This window comes from Mobula birostris, chromosome 25 (assembly GCF_030028105.1).
Source record: "Mobula birostris isolate sMobBir1 chromosome 25, sMobBir1.hap1, whole genome shotgun sequence".
Taxonomy (NCBI): Eukaryota; Metazoa; Chordata; class Chondrichthyes; order Myliobatiformes; family Myliobatidae; genus Mobula; species Mobula birostris.
Window position 1 is genome coordinate 4,643,426 of NC_092394.1, and position 12,668 is coordinate 4,656,093.

General features: G+C 44.4%; 1 protein-coding gene across 3 annotated transcripts in view; it reads left to right on the forward strand.

The window, feature by feature from the left end:
- Positions 1 to 12,668, forward strand: part of LOC140187822 (bridge-like lipid transfer protein family member 2) — a 109,563-nt gene that overhangs the window by 40,565 nt on the left and 56,330 nt on the right. For all 3 annotated transcript variants that reach the window (XM_072243609.1, XM_072243610.1, XM_072243611.1), the window contains 6 exons: positions 1,434 to 1,639; positions 3,528 to 4,542; positions 8,852 to 9,043; positions 9,123 to 9,325; positions 10,062 to 10,180; positions 11,152 to 11,372. In XM_072243609.1, coding sequence (XP_072099710.1) covers positions 1,434 to 1,639; positions 3,528 to 4,542; positions 8,852 to 9,043; positions 9,123 to 9,325; positions 10,062 to 10,180; positions 11,152 to 11,372 — 1,956 coding nt within the window. The remainder of the gene's footprint in view (positions 1 to 1,433; positions 1,640 to 3,527; positions 4,543 to 8,851; positions 9,044 to 9,122; positions 9,326 to 10,061; positions 10,181 to 11,151; positions 11,373 to 12,668) is intronic.

The window sequence follows — 12,668 nt, forward strand, 5'->3', positions numbered from 1 at the left end:
ATGTTTCTGAGAAATTTTATCAGTCTGTTTCCAAACCTGAGTTCACCTTGGAGTTTGTAATTCCACCAAGCCCCTGTTCAGGAGTGGTTTTTAATTGCACTCATTCTAGCCTGTGTTTCCTCAATCCCTGCCTGAGGATACATCTTAGACAGTAAGACCATAAGCAGAATTATGCCTTTTGGCCCAATACATCTGCTCTGCCATTACATCATGGTTGATTTATTATCCCTTTCAACCTCATTCTCTTGCCTTCTCCCTGTAACCTTTGACAGGGCATTCAAGAATCTATTGACCTCCGCTGTAAATATACCCAATGACTTGGCCTCCTCAACCATCTGTGGCAACGAATTCCACAGATACTCTACCATCTAGCTAAAGAAATCCCTCCTCATCTCTGTCCTAAATGGATGTCCCTCTTCTCCATGTCATCTGTATAATCACCTGGGCATAGAATGCTACAGCCAGGAGATGGGATTAATATGGATGGGTGTTTGATATGAACTGGTGGGCTTAATCACCCTGATCAGATTATCTCCTCCACCTTCTAAACTCAAGATCAAGACTCAAGTTTATTTATCACATGTATATCAAAACAAATAGAGAAATGCATCATTTGTGTTAATAACTAACACACCCAAGGATGTGCTGGGAACGGCCTGCAAGTGTTGCCGCACATTCTGGCGCCAACGTAGCATGCCTCTTGATGGTTGACAGTACACAACAAGCAACAATTGTAGAACAAACCCTGATTCTCCCTCTCACCCATCCACTTCAAAGACAGGCATGTGTCCCTATCATTTAATTCTGCTCCTTGTATTAATTATGGTTTGTCATCCTATGGTTGCCAGGATCCTGGACCTGCCTCAGTTCTGGAGGGTTCTGAGGAGGCTGTTCTTCCACATCCTTGCAGAGGACAGATTGCTTTAAAAACTCAGTTTACAAATGGAAGTGTTGCTGGAGGGGTTGGTGTTCGTAGCTGCCCTGAATTTCCCTAGGTGGTGGGTGATGTGTTTTTTGGGAGATATTCCAATATCTCTCAGCTGATTCTTTCATCCCATAGAGGCATACGCCATGGCCCACCATGTTCTTGCCAACCAATGGGCACCCATCTGCATGGTGGCATAGTGGTTAGCAAAACACTGATTAGAGCAGCAGTGACCTGGGTTCAATTCCACCAAGGAGTTTGTACATTCTCCCCATGACTGTGTGGGTTTCCTCCAGTCTGATTTCCTCTCGCATTCCAAAAATATGCGGGTTAGGGTTAGTAAATTGTGGGTATGTTATGTACGTGCCAGAAGAATGGTAATCTTGTATGCTGCCCCCAGCACATTCTCAGACTGTGTTAGTTGGTGACGGAAACAACACATTTCACTGTTTCGATGTTCTTTCAAATGAAGCTAAACTTAAAAATAAGATTATTTTCTGTTGGATAGGTGCCAGCATTCTACAGGTGAAATCCGTGACTGTTGACAACAGTGTGGAGAATTTAATCAGTGAAGTGGAGAGCTTATCCCTCGCAGTGGAGAAGGATATAACAAACAGTATACAGCTCCATTCCAATCTGAAAAATATCCCCACACATCTTCTGTCTGTATCCCAGTTCACCGCCGCTTTCTTCACACATGGCTGGTCTTTTGAGGTGAGGATTCGCTGGATAAAGTGACTTGGCACTCCAGACCATCTAAAGCTTGGTTCCTTGGGAAACCTGTCAACTTATAGTCAGGTGAACAGGCTGAGGGTAAAGCTCGCAAGGCTATCTGATTTATTGCTAATTTGTGTTATCTCTTTGATCTATTCTAGATAGTTTTCTGGTGTCTAGGAATGCATTGTTTTCCAGAGTATGTAGTTGCATATGTGGAACACACACAAAATGCTGGAGGAACTTAGCAGGTCAGGCAGCATCTATGAAGGGGAATAAGCAGTTGATGTTTCTAGCCGAGACCCTTCATCAGGACTGGAAAGGAAGCCAGAATAAGAAGGTGGTGGAGGGAAGGAGTACAAGTTGGCAGGTGATAGGTAAAACCAGGTGAGAGGGAAGATTGGTGGCTGGGGGAGAGAGGGATGAAGTGACAAGTTGGGAGGGGATAGGTGGAAAAGTTAAAGGGCTGAAACATTGACTGTTTGTTCCCCTCCGGAGATGCTGCCTGACCTGCTGAGTTCCTCCAGCATTTTGTGTGTGCTACTCTCGGTTTCCAGCATCTGCAGAATTTCTTGTGTTATTGAGTACATGGGCAGCTATGCTGCTTTTTTGACCATTATTTACTAATTGTTTACCTTTGGTGTTACCTCTGGGCAGATCAACGCTCCTTTGGAGCTCCTAGCTCTCAGTGCCAATCCAGAGTCTGGACACTGACTGTGTGGAGCTTCCTGTTCTCCCTGTGATAGGTTTCTTTGGGGTGCTTGTGTTTCCTCCCACATCACAAAGACATACAGATTGGTTAATTGTCCGCATACACAATACCTGGTGTAGTTGGGAGAATCACAGGGGAGTAGATTACATTGGGAGTAGGATTGCTGGTATAGCAGAGACTTTTTTTAAAATTTAGAGATAAAGCACAGTAACAATCCCTTCTGGCCAATGAATCCACACCAACCAATTAGCCTATTAACTCCTGCATCTTTGGTTCCCAACCTGGAGTCCATGGGCCCCTTGCCTAATGGTATTGGTTCATGGCGTAAAAAGGATGGGAGCCTTTTCTAAGGGGTCCATCATATTTCTGAACCGTCCACTAGACCATAAGACATAGGAGCAGAATTAAGTCACTTGGCCCATCGAGTCCGCTGCACCATTTGATCATGGCTAATTAATTATCCTTCTCATCCCCATTCTCCTGCCTTCTCCCCGTAACCTTTGATACCCTGACTAATCAAGAACCTATCAACTTCCGCTTTAAATATATCCAATGATTTGATTTCCACAGCCATCTGTGATAATGAATTCCACAGATTCACCACCCTCTGGCTAAAGAAATTCCTCTTCATCTCTGTCTTTGTATTCTGAGGCTGTGCCCTGTTGTCCTAGACTCCCCGCTATGGGAAACATTCCCTCCACATCCACTCTGTCTAGGCCGTTCAATATTCAATAGGTTTCCATCAAGAATCAATTTTATTAGCATTATATGTTTATATGTATTAAGAATTTGAGATCACCCCTCATAAGATAGAACATAGAACATAAAACACAGGAACAGGCCCTTTGACCAAACGAGCAAAAAGTAAATCAAAATCCTCCCAAAAACGACTCCCTCTCAAAACTCCAATCATTCTTCTAAACATGGGTCCAGCTACTCTCAAACACTATCTCATTATTTTGCTCTGTTTTTGCACTTACTTTAATATTGGAATTTATAGTAATTTCTAATGTACTGTGTTGCTGCTAGGAAACAACAAATTTCACGACATCAGTCCATGATAATAAACATGATTTTAATTCTGTGAGAGGCAGCTCACAGAGGCTGCTCTCACCCCTCTCCTCTGGTGTTGGAGTGTATGATGGATGTGCGTATAATTCCCTCACTTTCTTCCAGCTGCGATCTCTGCAGGACGTCAATGTACAGTGGGATCCTACCAGCCACATGTTCCTCTACCATCACCTCAAGGAGGGCAGGCAAATGCACCAGAGCCTGCAGGCAAGCCTGGCAGCGGGTAAGCTGCCAGTGGGCAAGAGCAGTGTGGGTAGGAGGTCCGTCGGTCTGGAGCTGGAGCTGAAGAACCTGACAGTCAGCGCAAAAATTGCCCCTGAGCATGTGGTCCAGCTGCGGGCAGTGAATGTGTTGGGCAGGGTGCAGGGCGAGGAGAAGCAGCTGCAGGCCTCCCAGCTGGTGCTGGTCTTCGACGGCCACGACATCTTCTCCTTCAGGGAGGCTGAGGTGCAGAGGGAGCTGTGGGATCCACTTCCAGGCGCCAGAGTTGGGATGTGGACCATCCAGCTTTCCAGTGCCTCGGCAGAGTTCCCTTTCCGTTACGATTTCTCCAGCGCCTTTGACCAGTGTGTGACCGTGGCCAAGTGGCTGAAGGCGTTGCACCGTGTTGGCGGTCCACCACAGGAGGGGAAACCAGCGGGGCCACTGCCCTCTGACATAGTCCTCCGCCTGGGCCAGTTCTCCTTCGTCTTCCTGGACAGTGTCTTTGAGGTAAAGCTGCGAGATGACTATGAGCTGATGAAGGATGAGAGCAAGGAGAGTGCTAAGAGGCTGAAGCTGCTGGATGCCCGGGTGACTGCCCTTCGCAAACGGCATGGTGAGCTGCTGCCCGCCCGCAAGATTGAGGACCTGTATGCCTCACTGGAGCAGACCAACATTAACATGTACGTGCAACGCTCCCAACGTCTCTACACCAACACACCCATGCGCAAGGCCCTGCTGACCTGGCTGATCACTGATCTGGAGCTGAGAGCCACGGCCGAGGCCTCCACTCACGGCGCACACCGTGTGCAGGAGGAGATGCAAAGGCTGGATAGCTCCAGCCCCTTCCCCAAGGACGGCCTGCGGCTCCTCATCCACTGGTGCCGGCTGGTGAAGTTCCAAGCCAAAGCATTTCTTGGTGAGACTGAGGGGCGGGGATGGGGGTGCTGAGGGGTCTTGGGTACGTGGCTTGAGTTGGAAAATGTGATGGTGGGGCAGTGTGGTTGATCTTCCCTGTGTTCACTCTCTAACTCCGCCCCCCCCGCGCCCCACCATCTTTATACCCTCTCTTCCACTGACACAATGTCACTCTGTCTCCATCTCAATCTCCTCCGTTACCTCACCCCTTTCCTTTTCTCACTTCTCACCTGTCCCCTTCTCTCCACCTCTGTCTCCTCTCCCACCCCTCTTCCAACTTTCATCTGGGTACTTTAAAGAACGTAGAATATAGTACAGCACAATTCCATACACATATCACCCATGTTTTTTAAAAAAAAGCAAGCCTGCCTCTGACACCCCCCCCCCCCATACTTTCCAAATTATACCCTCTCGTAATAGGCATTTCCACCCTAAGAAAAAGGTCTCTGGCTGTCTCCTCTTTCTATGCCTCTTATCATCAAGTCACCTCTCATTCTCCTTGCTTAACCTATCCTCATACGACATGCTGTCCAATCCAGACAGCATCCTGGTGAATCTCCTCTGCATTCTCTCTTTGTCCTTTTTAAAGGTTTTATTGACCCTGGTGGAAGATGCTTTCTGTGAGCTAGCAGTATCAGAGTTATCTGGTACAAAGGTTTAATTGGTTTATTGCTGTCACATAGATTCATAGAAAAGTCCAGCACAGAAGCAGGCCCTTTTGCCAAACCATTTAAACTGCCTACCCCCATTGACCTGTACACTGTCCATGCCCTCCACTCCTCTACCATCCATATACCTACCCAAACTTCTCTTAAATATTGAAATTGAGTTGGCATGCACCATTTGTGCTGGCAGCTGATTCCGTGTTCTCACGACCCTCTGAGTGAAGAAGTTTCTCCTCATGTTCCCCTTAAACTTTCCACCTTTCACTCTTAACCCAAGACCTCTATTTGTAGTCCCACCCAACCACAGTGGAAAAAGCCTGCTTGCATTTACCCTAATACCCCTCATAATTTTGTATATTTGTATACCTCTCTCAAACCTTCCCTCAATCTTCTACATCCCATGGAAAAACAGTCCTAACCTTTTTAATCTTTCCTTGTAACTGAGGTCCTCCAGACCTGGCAAAATGCTCGGAAATTTTCTCTGTACTCTTTCAAGTTTATTTACATTTTTCCTATAGGCAGGTGACCAAAACAGCACATAATACTCCAAATTAGGCCTCACCAACGTCTTATATAACTTCAACATAACATCTCATCTCCTGTACTTTTGAAGGCCAATGTGCCAAAAGCTTTCTTTACAACCCTAGCTACCTGTGATACCACTTTCAGTGAATTATGAGCCTGTATTCCCAAATCCCTTACTTCTGTTGCACTCCTCAGTGCCCTACCGTTCACCGTATAAGACTTGGTTGGTCCTCCCAAAGTGCAACTTTGTCCGCATTAAATTCCATGTCCCATTTTTCCAGCTGGTCCAAATCATACTGCAAGCCATGATGGTCTTCTCATTGTTCACTACACCCCCAATCTTGGTGTCATCCACAATTTTTTTGATCCAGTTAACCACATTATCATCCAGATCGTTGATATATGACAAACAACAACAGATACAGCACCGATCCCTGCAGCACTCCACTAGTCATAACCTCCTATCAGAGAAGCAGGCACCTACTTCCACTCTCTGGCTTCTCCAGCAAAGCCAATGCCTAATCCAGTTTACTACCTAATCTTGAATGCTGAGCAACTGAAGCTTCTTGATCAACCTCCCATGCGGGATCTTGTCAAGTACCTTGCTAAAGTCCATGTAGACAACATCCACTTCCTTGCCTTCATCAAGTTTCTTCTTATCTACCTCAGAAAAACTCATTAAGATTGGTTAGACATGACCTACCACACACGAAGTAATGCTGACTATGCTTAATCACTCCATGTCTATCTAAAAAATCATATATCCAGTCGCCTAGCATACATTTCGATAACTCTCCCACTACTGATGTCAGACTCACCAGCCTGTAATTTCCTGGTTTATTTTTAGAGTCTTAAACAACAGAACAATGTTAGTAATCCAATCCTCAGGTTCCTCACCTGTTTCTAAGGATGATTTCAAAATATCTCTGCTCAGTCCCCTACAATTTTTGTACTTGCGAGGTCCGTGGGAACAGATGATCAGGCGCTTGGGATTTATCCACCTCTATTTACTTCAGGACAGCAAACACCTCCTCCTCTGTAATCTGTATAGGATCCATGAAGTTGATGCTGCTTTACCTCACTTTCATAGACTGTGTCCATCTCCTGGGTAAATACAGATGCAAAAAATTCTCTTAAGATCTCCCCCATCTCTTTTGTCGCCACACATGGATTCCCATTCTGATCTCACGGAGGACCAATTTTATCCTTTACAATCCTTTGCTCTTTCTTTCTTTCTTTTTAAATCTTTTTATTGAATAAATATACAAAAAGGTAAGCCATATAGGCACTAATACACTGTTAGAATATAATAAAATTACAGGAGATATTAATACAAAAAAATACAAACAATGTAATTTAAACATAACGTACCAAGGTAACATAATAGTATACTAATTTTTATATATATCAATAGAGAAAAGGGGAAAAAAAAAACCCCAAAAAAAACCCACCGTGCAACTAACTAAAAGCAAAGCAAAGCAAAGCAATGGGCTAACTTGAAACCAAACAGAGTTAAAAAAAAAAACTTAAAATCACGTCCTCAATCCCGACCTCCATAAAAAACAGTAAAAAAAAAACAAGAAGGGTATATATTACATTAAATGAAAATATTGAATAAAAGATCTACAGGTCTGTTCAAATTTAAATGAGGAGTCATAAAGATTGCTTCTAATTTTCTCCAAATTCAAGCATAATATCGTCTGAGAAAACCAAAAAAAGGTAGTTGGAGCATTAAGCTCTTTCCAATGTTGTAAGATACATCTTTTCGCCATTAAAGTAAGAAATGCAATCATTCTATGGGCTGAAGGAGAAAGATTACTGGAAATTTTAGGTAGTCCAAAGATAGCAGTAATAGGGTGAGGAGAGATAACTATACCTTGGAAATAATATTAAAAATGTCTCTCCGAAAAGTTTCCAGAGTAGGACAAGACCAAAACATATGAGTTAAAGAGGCTATTTGCCCCAGACATCTATCACAAAAAGGATTAATATGAGAATAAAAGCGAGCTAATTTATCTTTGGACATATATGCTCTATGAACAACTTTAAATTGAATTAAGGAATGTTTAGCACAGATAGAGGAAGTATTGACTAATTGTAAAATCTGCCCCCAGTCATCCACGGAAATAATAGATCCCAATTCTTGTTCCCAATCTGACCTAATCTTATCAAATGGAGCTTTCCTAAGTTTCATAATAATATTATAAATAATAGCCGATGCACCTTTCTGACATGGATTAAGGTTAATTATAGTATCTAAAATGTATGTAGGAGGAAGCATTGGAAAGGAAGAAAGTATAGTACTTAGGAAATTTCTAACTTGTAGATATCTAAAAAAATGTATTCTTGATAAATTATATTTATTAGATAATTGTTCAAAAGACATAAGAGAACCATCTAAAAATAAATCCAAAAACCGTGAAATACCCTTAGTCTTCCAAATTTGAAAAGCACGATCCGTAAAAGAGGGAGGAAAAAATATGTTACCTAAAATAGGAATCGCTAACCCAAATTGGTTAAGATCAAAAAATTTCCTGAATTGAAACCAAATACGTGAGGTATATTTAACTATCGGGTTAGACACCTGTTTAAGGTGTTTCAAATCAAAAGGAAGAGAGGAACCTAAAATCTTTGCTCTTAACATATCTGTAGAGCCTTTAGGATTCTCCTTCACCTTGTCTGCTTGGGCAACCTCATGCCTTCTTTTGGCCCTCCTAATTTATTTCTTAAGTGTTCTCTTGCATTTCTTATACTTCATAAGTACCTCATTTGTTCCTGCCTTCCTGTACATGCTATGCACTTCCTTTTTTTTTTTTGGAACCAGGGTCTCAATATCCCTTGAAAACCAAGGTTCCCTGTACCTGCATTTGTTATCTTTACCTTTTATTCTGACAGCATACAAGCTTTGTACTCACAAAATTTCACTTTTGGAGGCCTCCCAGTTACCAAGCCTGGTGGTGCACGCCTTCAGGGTTTTGTGTCTCACAATGCCCACAGTCCAAGGAAGAGCATCTCTTGTCTGAGAGACTCAAACTGCCTGTGAGTGACCAAGCAGAGAAAGGATGGCGGTGGTGCTGACGGAAATGATCATGGGTCACTAACCACGTGTCATCCCTGCAGTTCGAATCCGTGATTACCCTCGGTATCTGTTTGAGATACGAGACTGGAATCTTTCGGGAAAGCTGATTGGGTCCGAGGAGGATGGACAACCCCGTGCAAGGCGAAAGGTGAAGCTGTCCCTGGGAGCTCCCTGGGGTGATGCTGTAATTGAGAGGAACATGCCCCCTTTGAAATGGTACCATGACTTTGAGTGTAAGTACTGATGCATTTGGCTCTTGTGCTTCTGGACAAGCTGGATTGGGCTCCTCACCACTTCCCTTTGCCTCTTCAGCCCAGGTCTCCCTCTTCACCATCGTGTGGGGTCCATGCTGGGACCCAGCCTGGACGCTGATTGGACAGGCCATCGATCTCCTCACCAAACCCACGGTGGACCCAAGCCCACCCCTCACCTGGTGGGACAAGAGCCGGCTGCTTTTCCATGGGACCTGGAGAATGGACATCGAGCAAGCCAACCTGCACCAGCTCGCTACTGAGGTATGAGCTCGAAGAGATGGAGAGAAAGGGCTAGGGGTGTTGTAAACATGGGGAGGTGGGACAGGAGAAGGAGGGGTGGGATGGGGAGGAGAGAGGGAGAGACTGGGAGGGGTGAATTGTCATGTGTCTGCAGGGAGAGGGTTGGGGAGAGTGAGGGAGGGAAGTGGGGAGAGGATGAAGGCAGAAGAAAGGTGAGGGAGAGAAATGGAAGTGGGGAAGGTGTAGGGGAAAGAGGTGGAGTGAAGTGTATTACAAGGTGAAGGTAATGTGGGTAGGGCATGAGAGATGGAGGGGTGGAAAGAGATAGGGAGAAAATTATCTTTATTTGTCACATGTTCATTGACAAATTGAAACATACTGTGAAATGTGTCGTTTACGTCAGTGACCAGCACAATCTGAGGATTGTCATGCAGTGTTTTCATGCTTCTGTCACCAACATAACATGCCCACAACATACTTCCCCTAAGCCCTGCATCCTTGGAAAGTGGGAGGAAACCCGAGCACCCGGAGGAAACCCATGCAGTCACGGGGAGAATGTATGAGCCCCTAACAGATAGTGGCGGGAATTGAAACAGTGGCACTGTGAAGTTTTGGGAAAGAGGAGAGTGTTGGGTGGCAAGGTGAAAGGAGGGTTTGTGAGCAGGGTTCAGATGGGATGGGGTGGATGCCATCACAGAGCAGAGTGGGAGGGGATGGCTGTCATGAATGCCTCTGGTTACGTACTATCATCCTACAGGATCCATACAACACCACCGAGAACATGCACTGGGAATGGAGCAAGTTACAGTTCATCTGGAAGAATTGCCAATTTTGCTTTGCAGGCGACCTTGATGTCAATGTGCGAACTGCATCAAAGTACGTCCCTACCCCTCTACACGTGTCTCCTCTTCTGCCCTCTCCCCTGTCTTTCTTGTACTTCTCTTTGTCTCTCTGTTATTTCTGTATTGAGGCAGCGCTGCACTGAGAGAAAATGGGAGAATGGTGAGAATGCTGTGTGGGTTTGTGTGAGGTTTATCATCTTGCAAGTGCATAGGATTCGTTAGTTGAGTGGGCTAGACATTGGGTGAGCCTTTATTCTGATCAGGGGTTGGGTATAATGGGCTGCTTCAGTGACTGCATCACCCCATCACACTCAACAAGTAAGTGCCAACCAAAGAAGGCACAACACCTCTACTTCCTTAGAAGTTTGCATAGATTTAGCATATCATCTAATACTTTGACAAACTTCTAAAGGTGCACGGGGGAGAGTATGCTGACTGTTTGCAAAACAGTGGCCTGGTATGGTATGGAAACTCCAGTGCCCAGTAACGGAAAAGTAGTGAGTACAGCCCAGTACTTTGCAGGCCAAGCCCTCCCCACCATTGAGCACATCTACATGGAGCATTGCATAAGAAAGCAGCATTCATCACCGAGGACCTGCACCATCCAGGCCATGATCTCTTCTCACTGCCGCCGTCAGGAAAAAAAAATACAGGAGCTTCTAAGTCCCACACCACAGAGTTCAGGAAAAGTTGCTACCCTACAACCATCAGACTCCTAAACCAGAGTGAATATCTTCACTCACCTCAACTGAACTGATCCACAACCTACAGCTTTACTTTCAAGGACTCTACAACGCATTCTCAGTATTATTTATTTTTTATTTGCACGTTAGTTGTTTGTCAGTCTTTGTTTATGCATAGTTTTTCATAAATTCTATTGTATTTCTTTATTTTCCTGTAAATAAATTAATTTAAAAAATTAATCTTAAGGTAGCATATGGTGACATGTATGTATTTTGATAATAAATGTTACTTTGACTGTGACATTGTTTACTTCCTCCATAGGTACGATGACTGCTGCTTTCTTCACTTACCTGACCTGCGCCTCACCGTTGACCTCCAGTGGGTCTGCCAGGGAAACCCCTTTGACCACCACAGCGTTGCGTTGTGCTCCCCAAACAACCTGCAAACGCTGCCAGATGGAGAGGTGCATGATTCCTATAAACTCTTCCGATCCCGGAATGTCAACCTTTCGGTAATGATGAACCTGGATGCATCAGGCAGAGGTGAGTGTGACCACAAGGACTGACCCTGTGTATGCCGGTTTATGCTCGAGTGAGTGTGTACTTGAACGGTGGGTATTTACACTAGAGTGAATGTGAATGGGAACAGAATGTTTACACTGGTGTTCACACGAGTGTGAGTGTGTACTGGAGCGGTTCATTTACATTGATGTTCACACAAGTGTGAGTGTGTACTGGAACAGTGCATTTACACTGCTGTTCCCACGAGTGTGAGTGTGTACTGGAACGGTGGGTATTTACACTAGAGTGAATGGGAACAGAATGTTTACACTGGTGTTCACACAAGTGTGAGTGTGTACTGGAACAGTATACTCACACTGGTGTTCACACCAGTGTGAGTGTGTACTGGAACAGTGCATTTAGACTGCTGTTCCCACGAGTGTGAGTGTGTACTGGAACGGTGGGTACTTACACTAGAGTGAATGTGAATGGGAACAGTATATTTACACTGGTGTTCACACAAGTGTAAGTGTGTACTGGAACAGTATATTTACACTGGTGCAGCCTGTCAGAGTACCGTGGAGAGCATTCTGACAGGCTGCATCACTGTCTGGTATGGAGGAGCTATTGCACAGGACTGAAAGAAGCTGCAGAAGGTTGTAAATCTAGTCAGCTCCATCTGGGGCACTAGCCTACAAAGTACCCAGGACATCTTTAGGGAGCGGTGTCTCAGAAAGGCAGCGTCCATCATTAAGGACCTTCAGCACCCAGGGCATGACCTTTTCTCACTGTTACCGTCCGGTAGGAGATACAGAAGCCTGAAGGCACACACTCAGTGATTCAGGAACAGCTTCTTCCCCCCTGCCATCCAATTCCTAAATGGACATTGGACCCTTGAACACTTCCTCACATTTTTTAATGTATAGTATTTCTGTTTTTGCACATTTTAAAATAATCTATTCAATATACATAATTGATTTACTTATTATTATGTTTTTTTTTACTCAGTCTCTGCTCGATTATTGCATTGAACTGCTGCTGCTAAGTTAACAAATTTCATGTCACATGCCGGTGATAATAATTCTGATTCTGACACAAGTGCAAGTGTGTATTGGAACAGTGTGTTTACACTAATGTTTATATGAGTGTGGGTGTACAAGAACAGTGTGTGATTGCACTGGTGTTCACACTAGTGTGACTGTTTGTGTACCAAAAGGGTGTGAGTTATACTGCTGTATGTGTCTGTGTCTCGGATGGGGAGGCCAGGTGTTTACACTTCGCTGTGAGTGAGCACGTTGTTTTTTTCACATTTTTTGAAAAATCCAGAATGATGTGGTA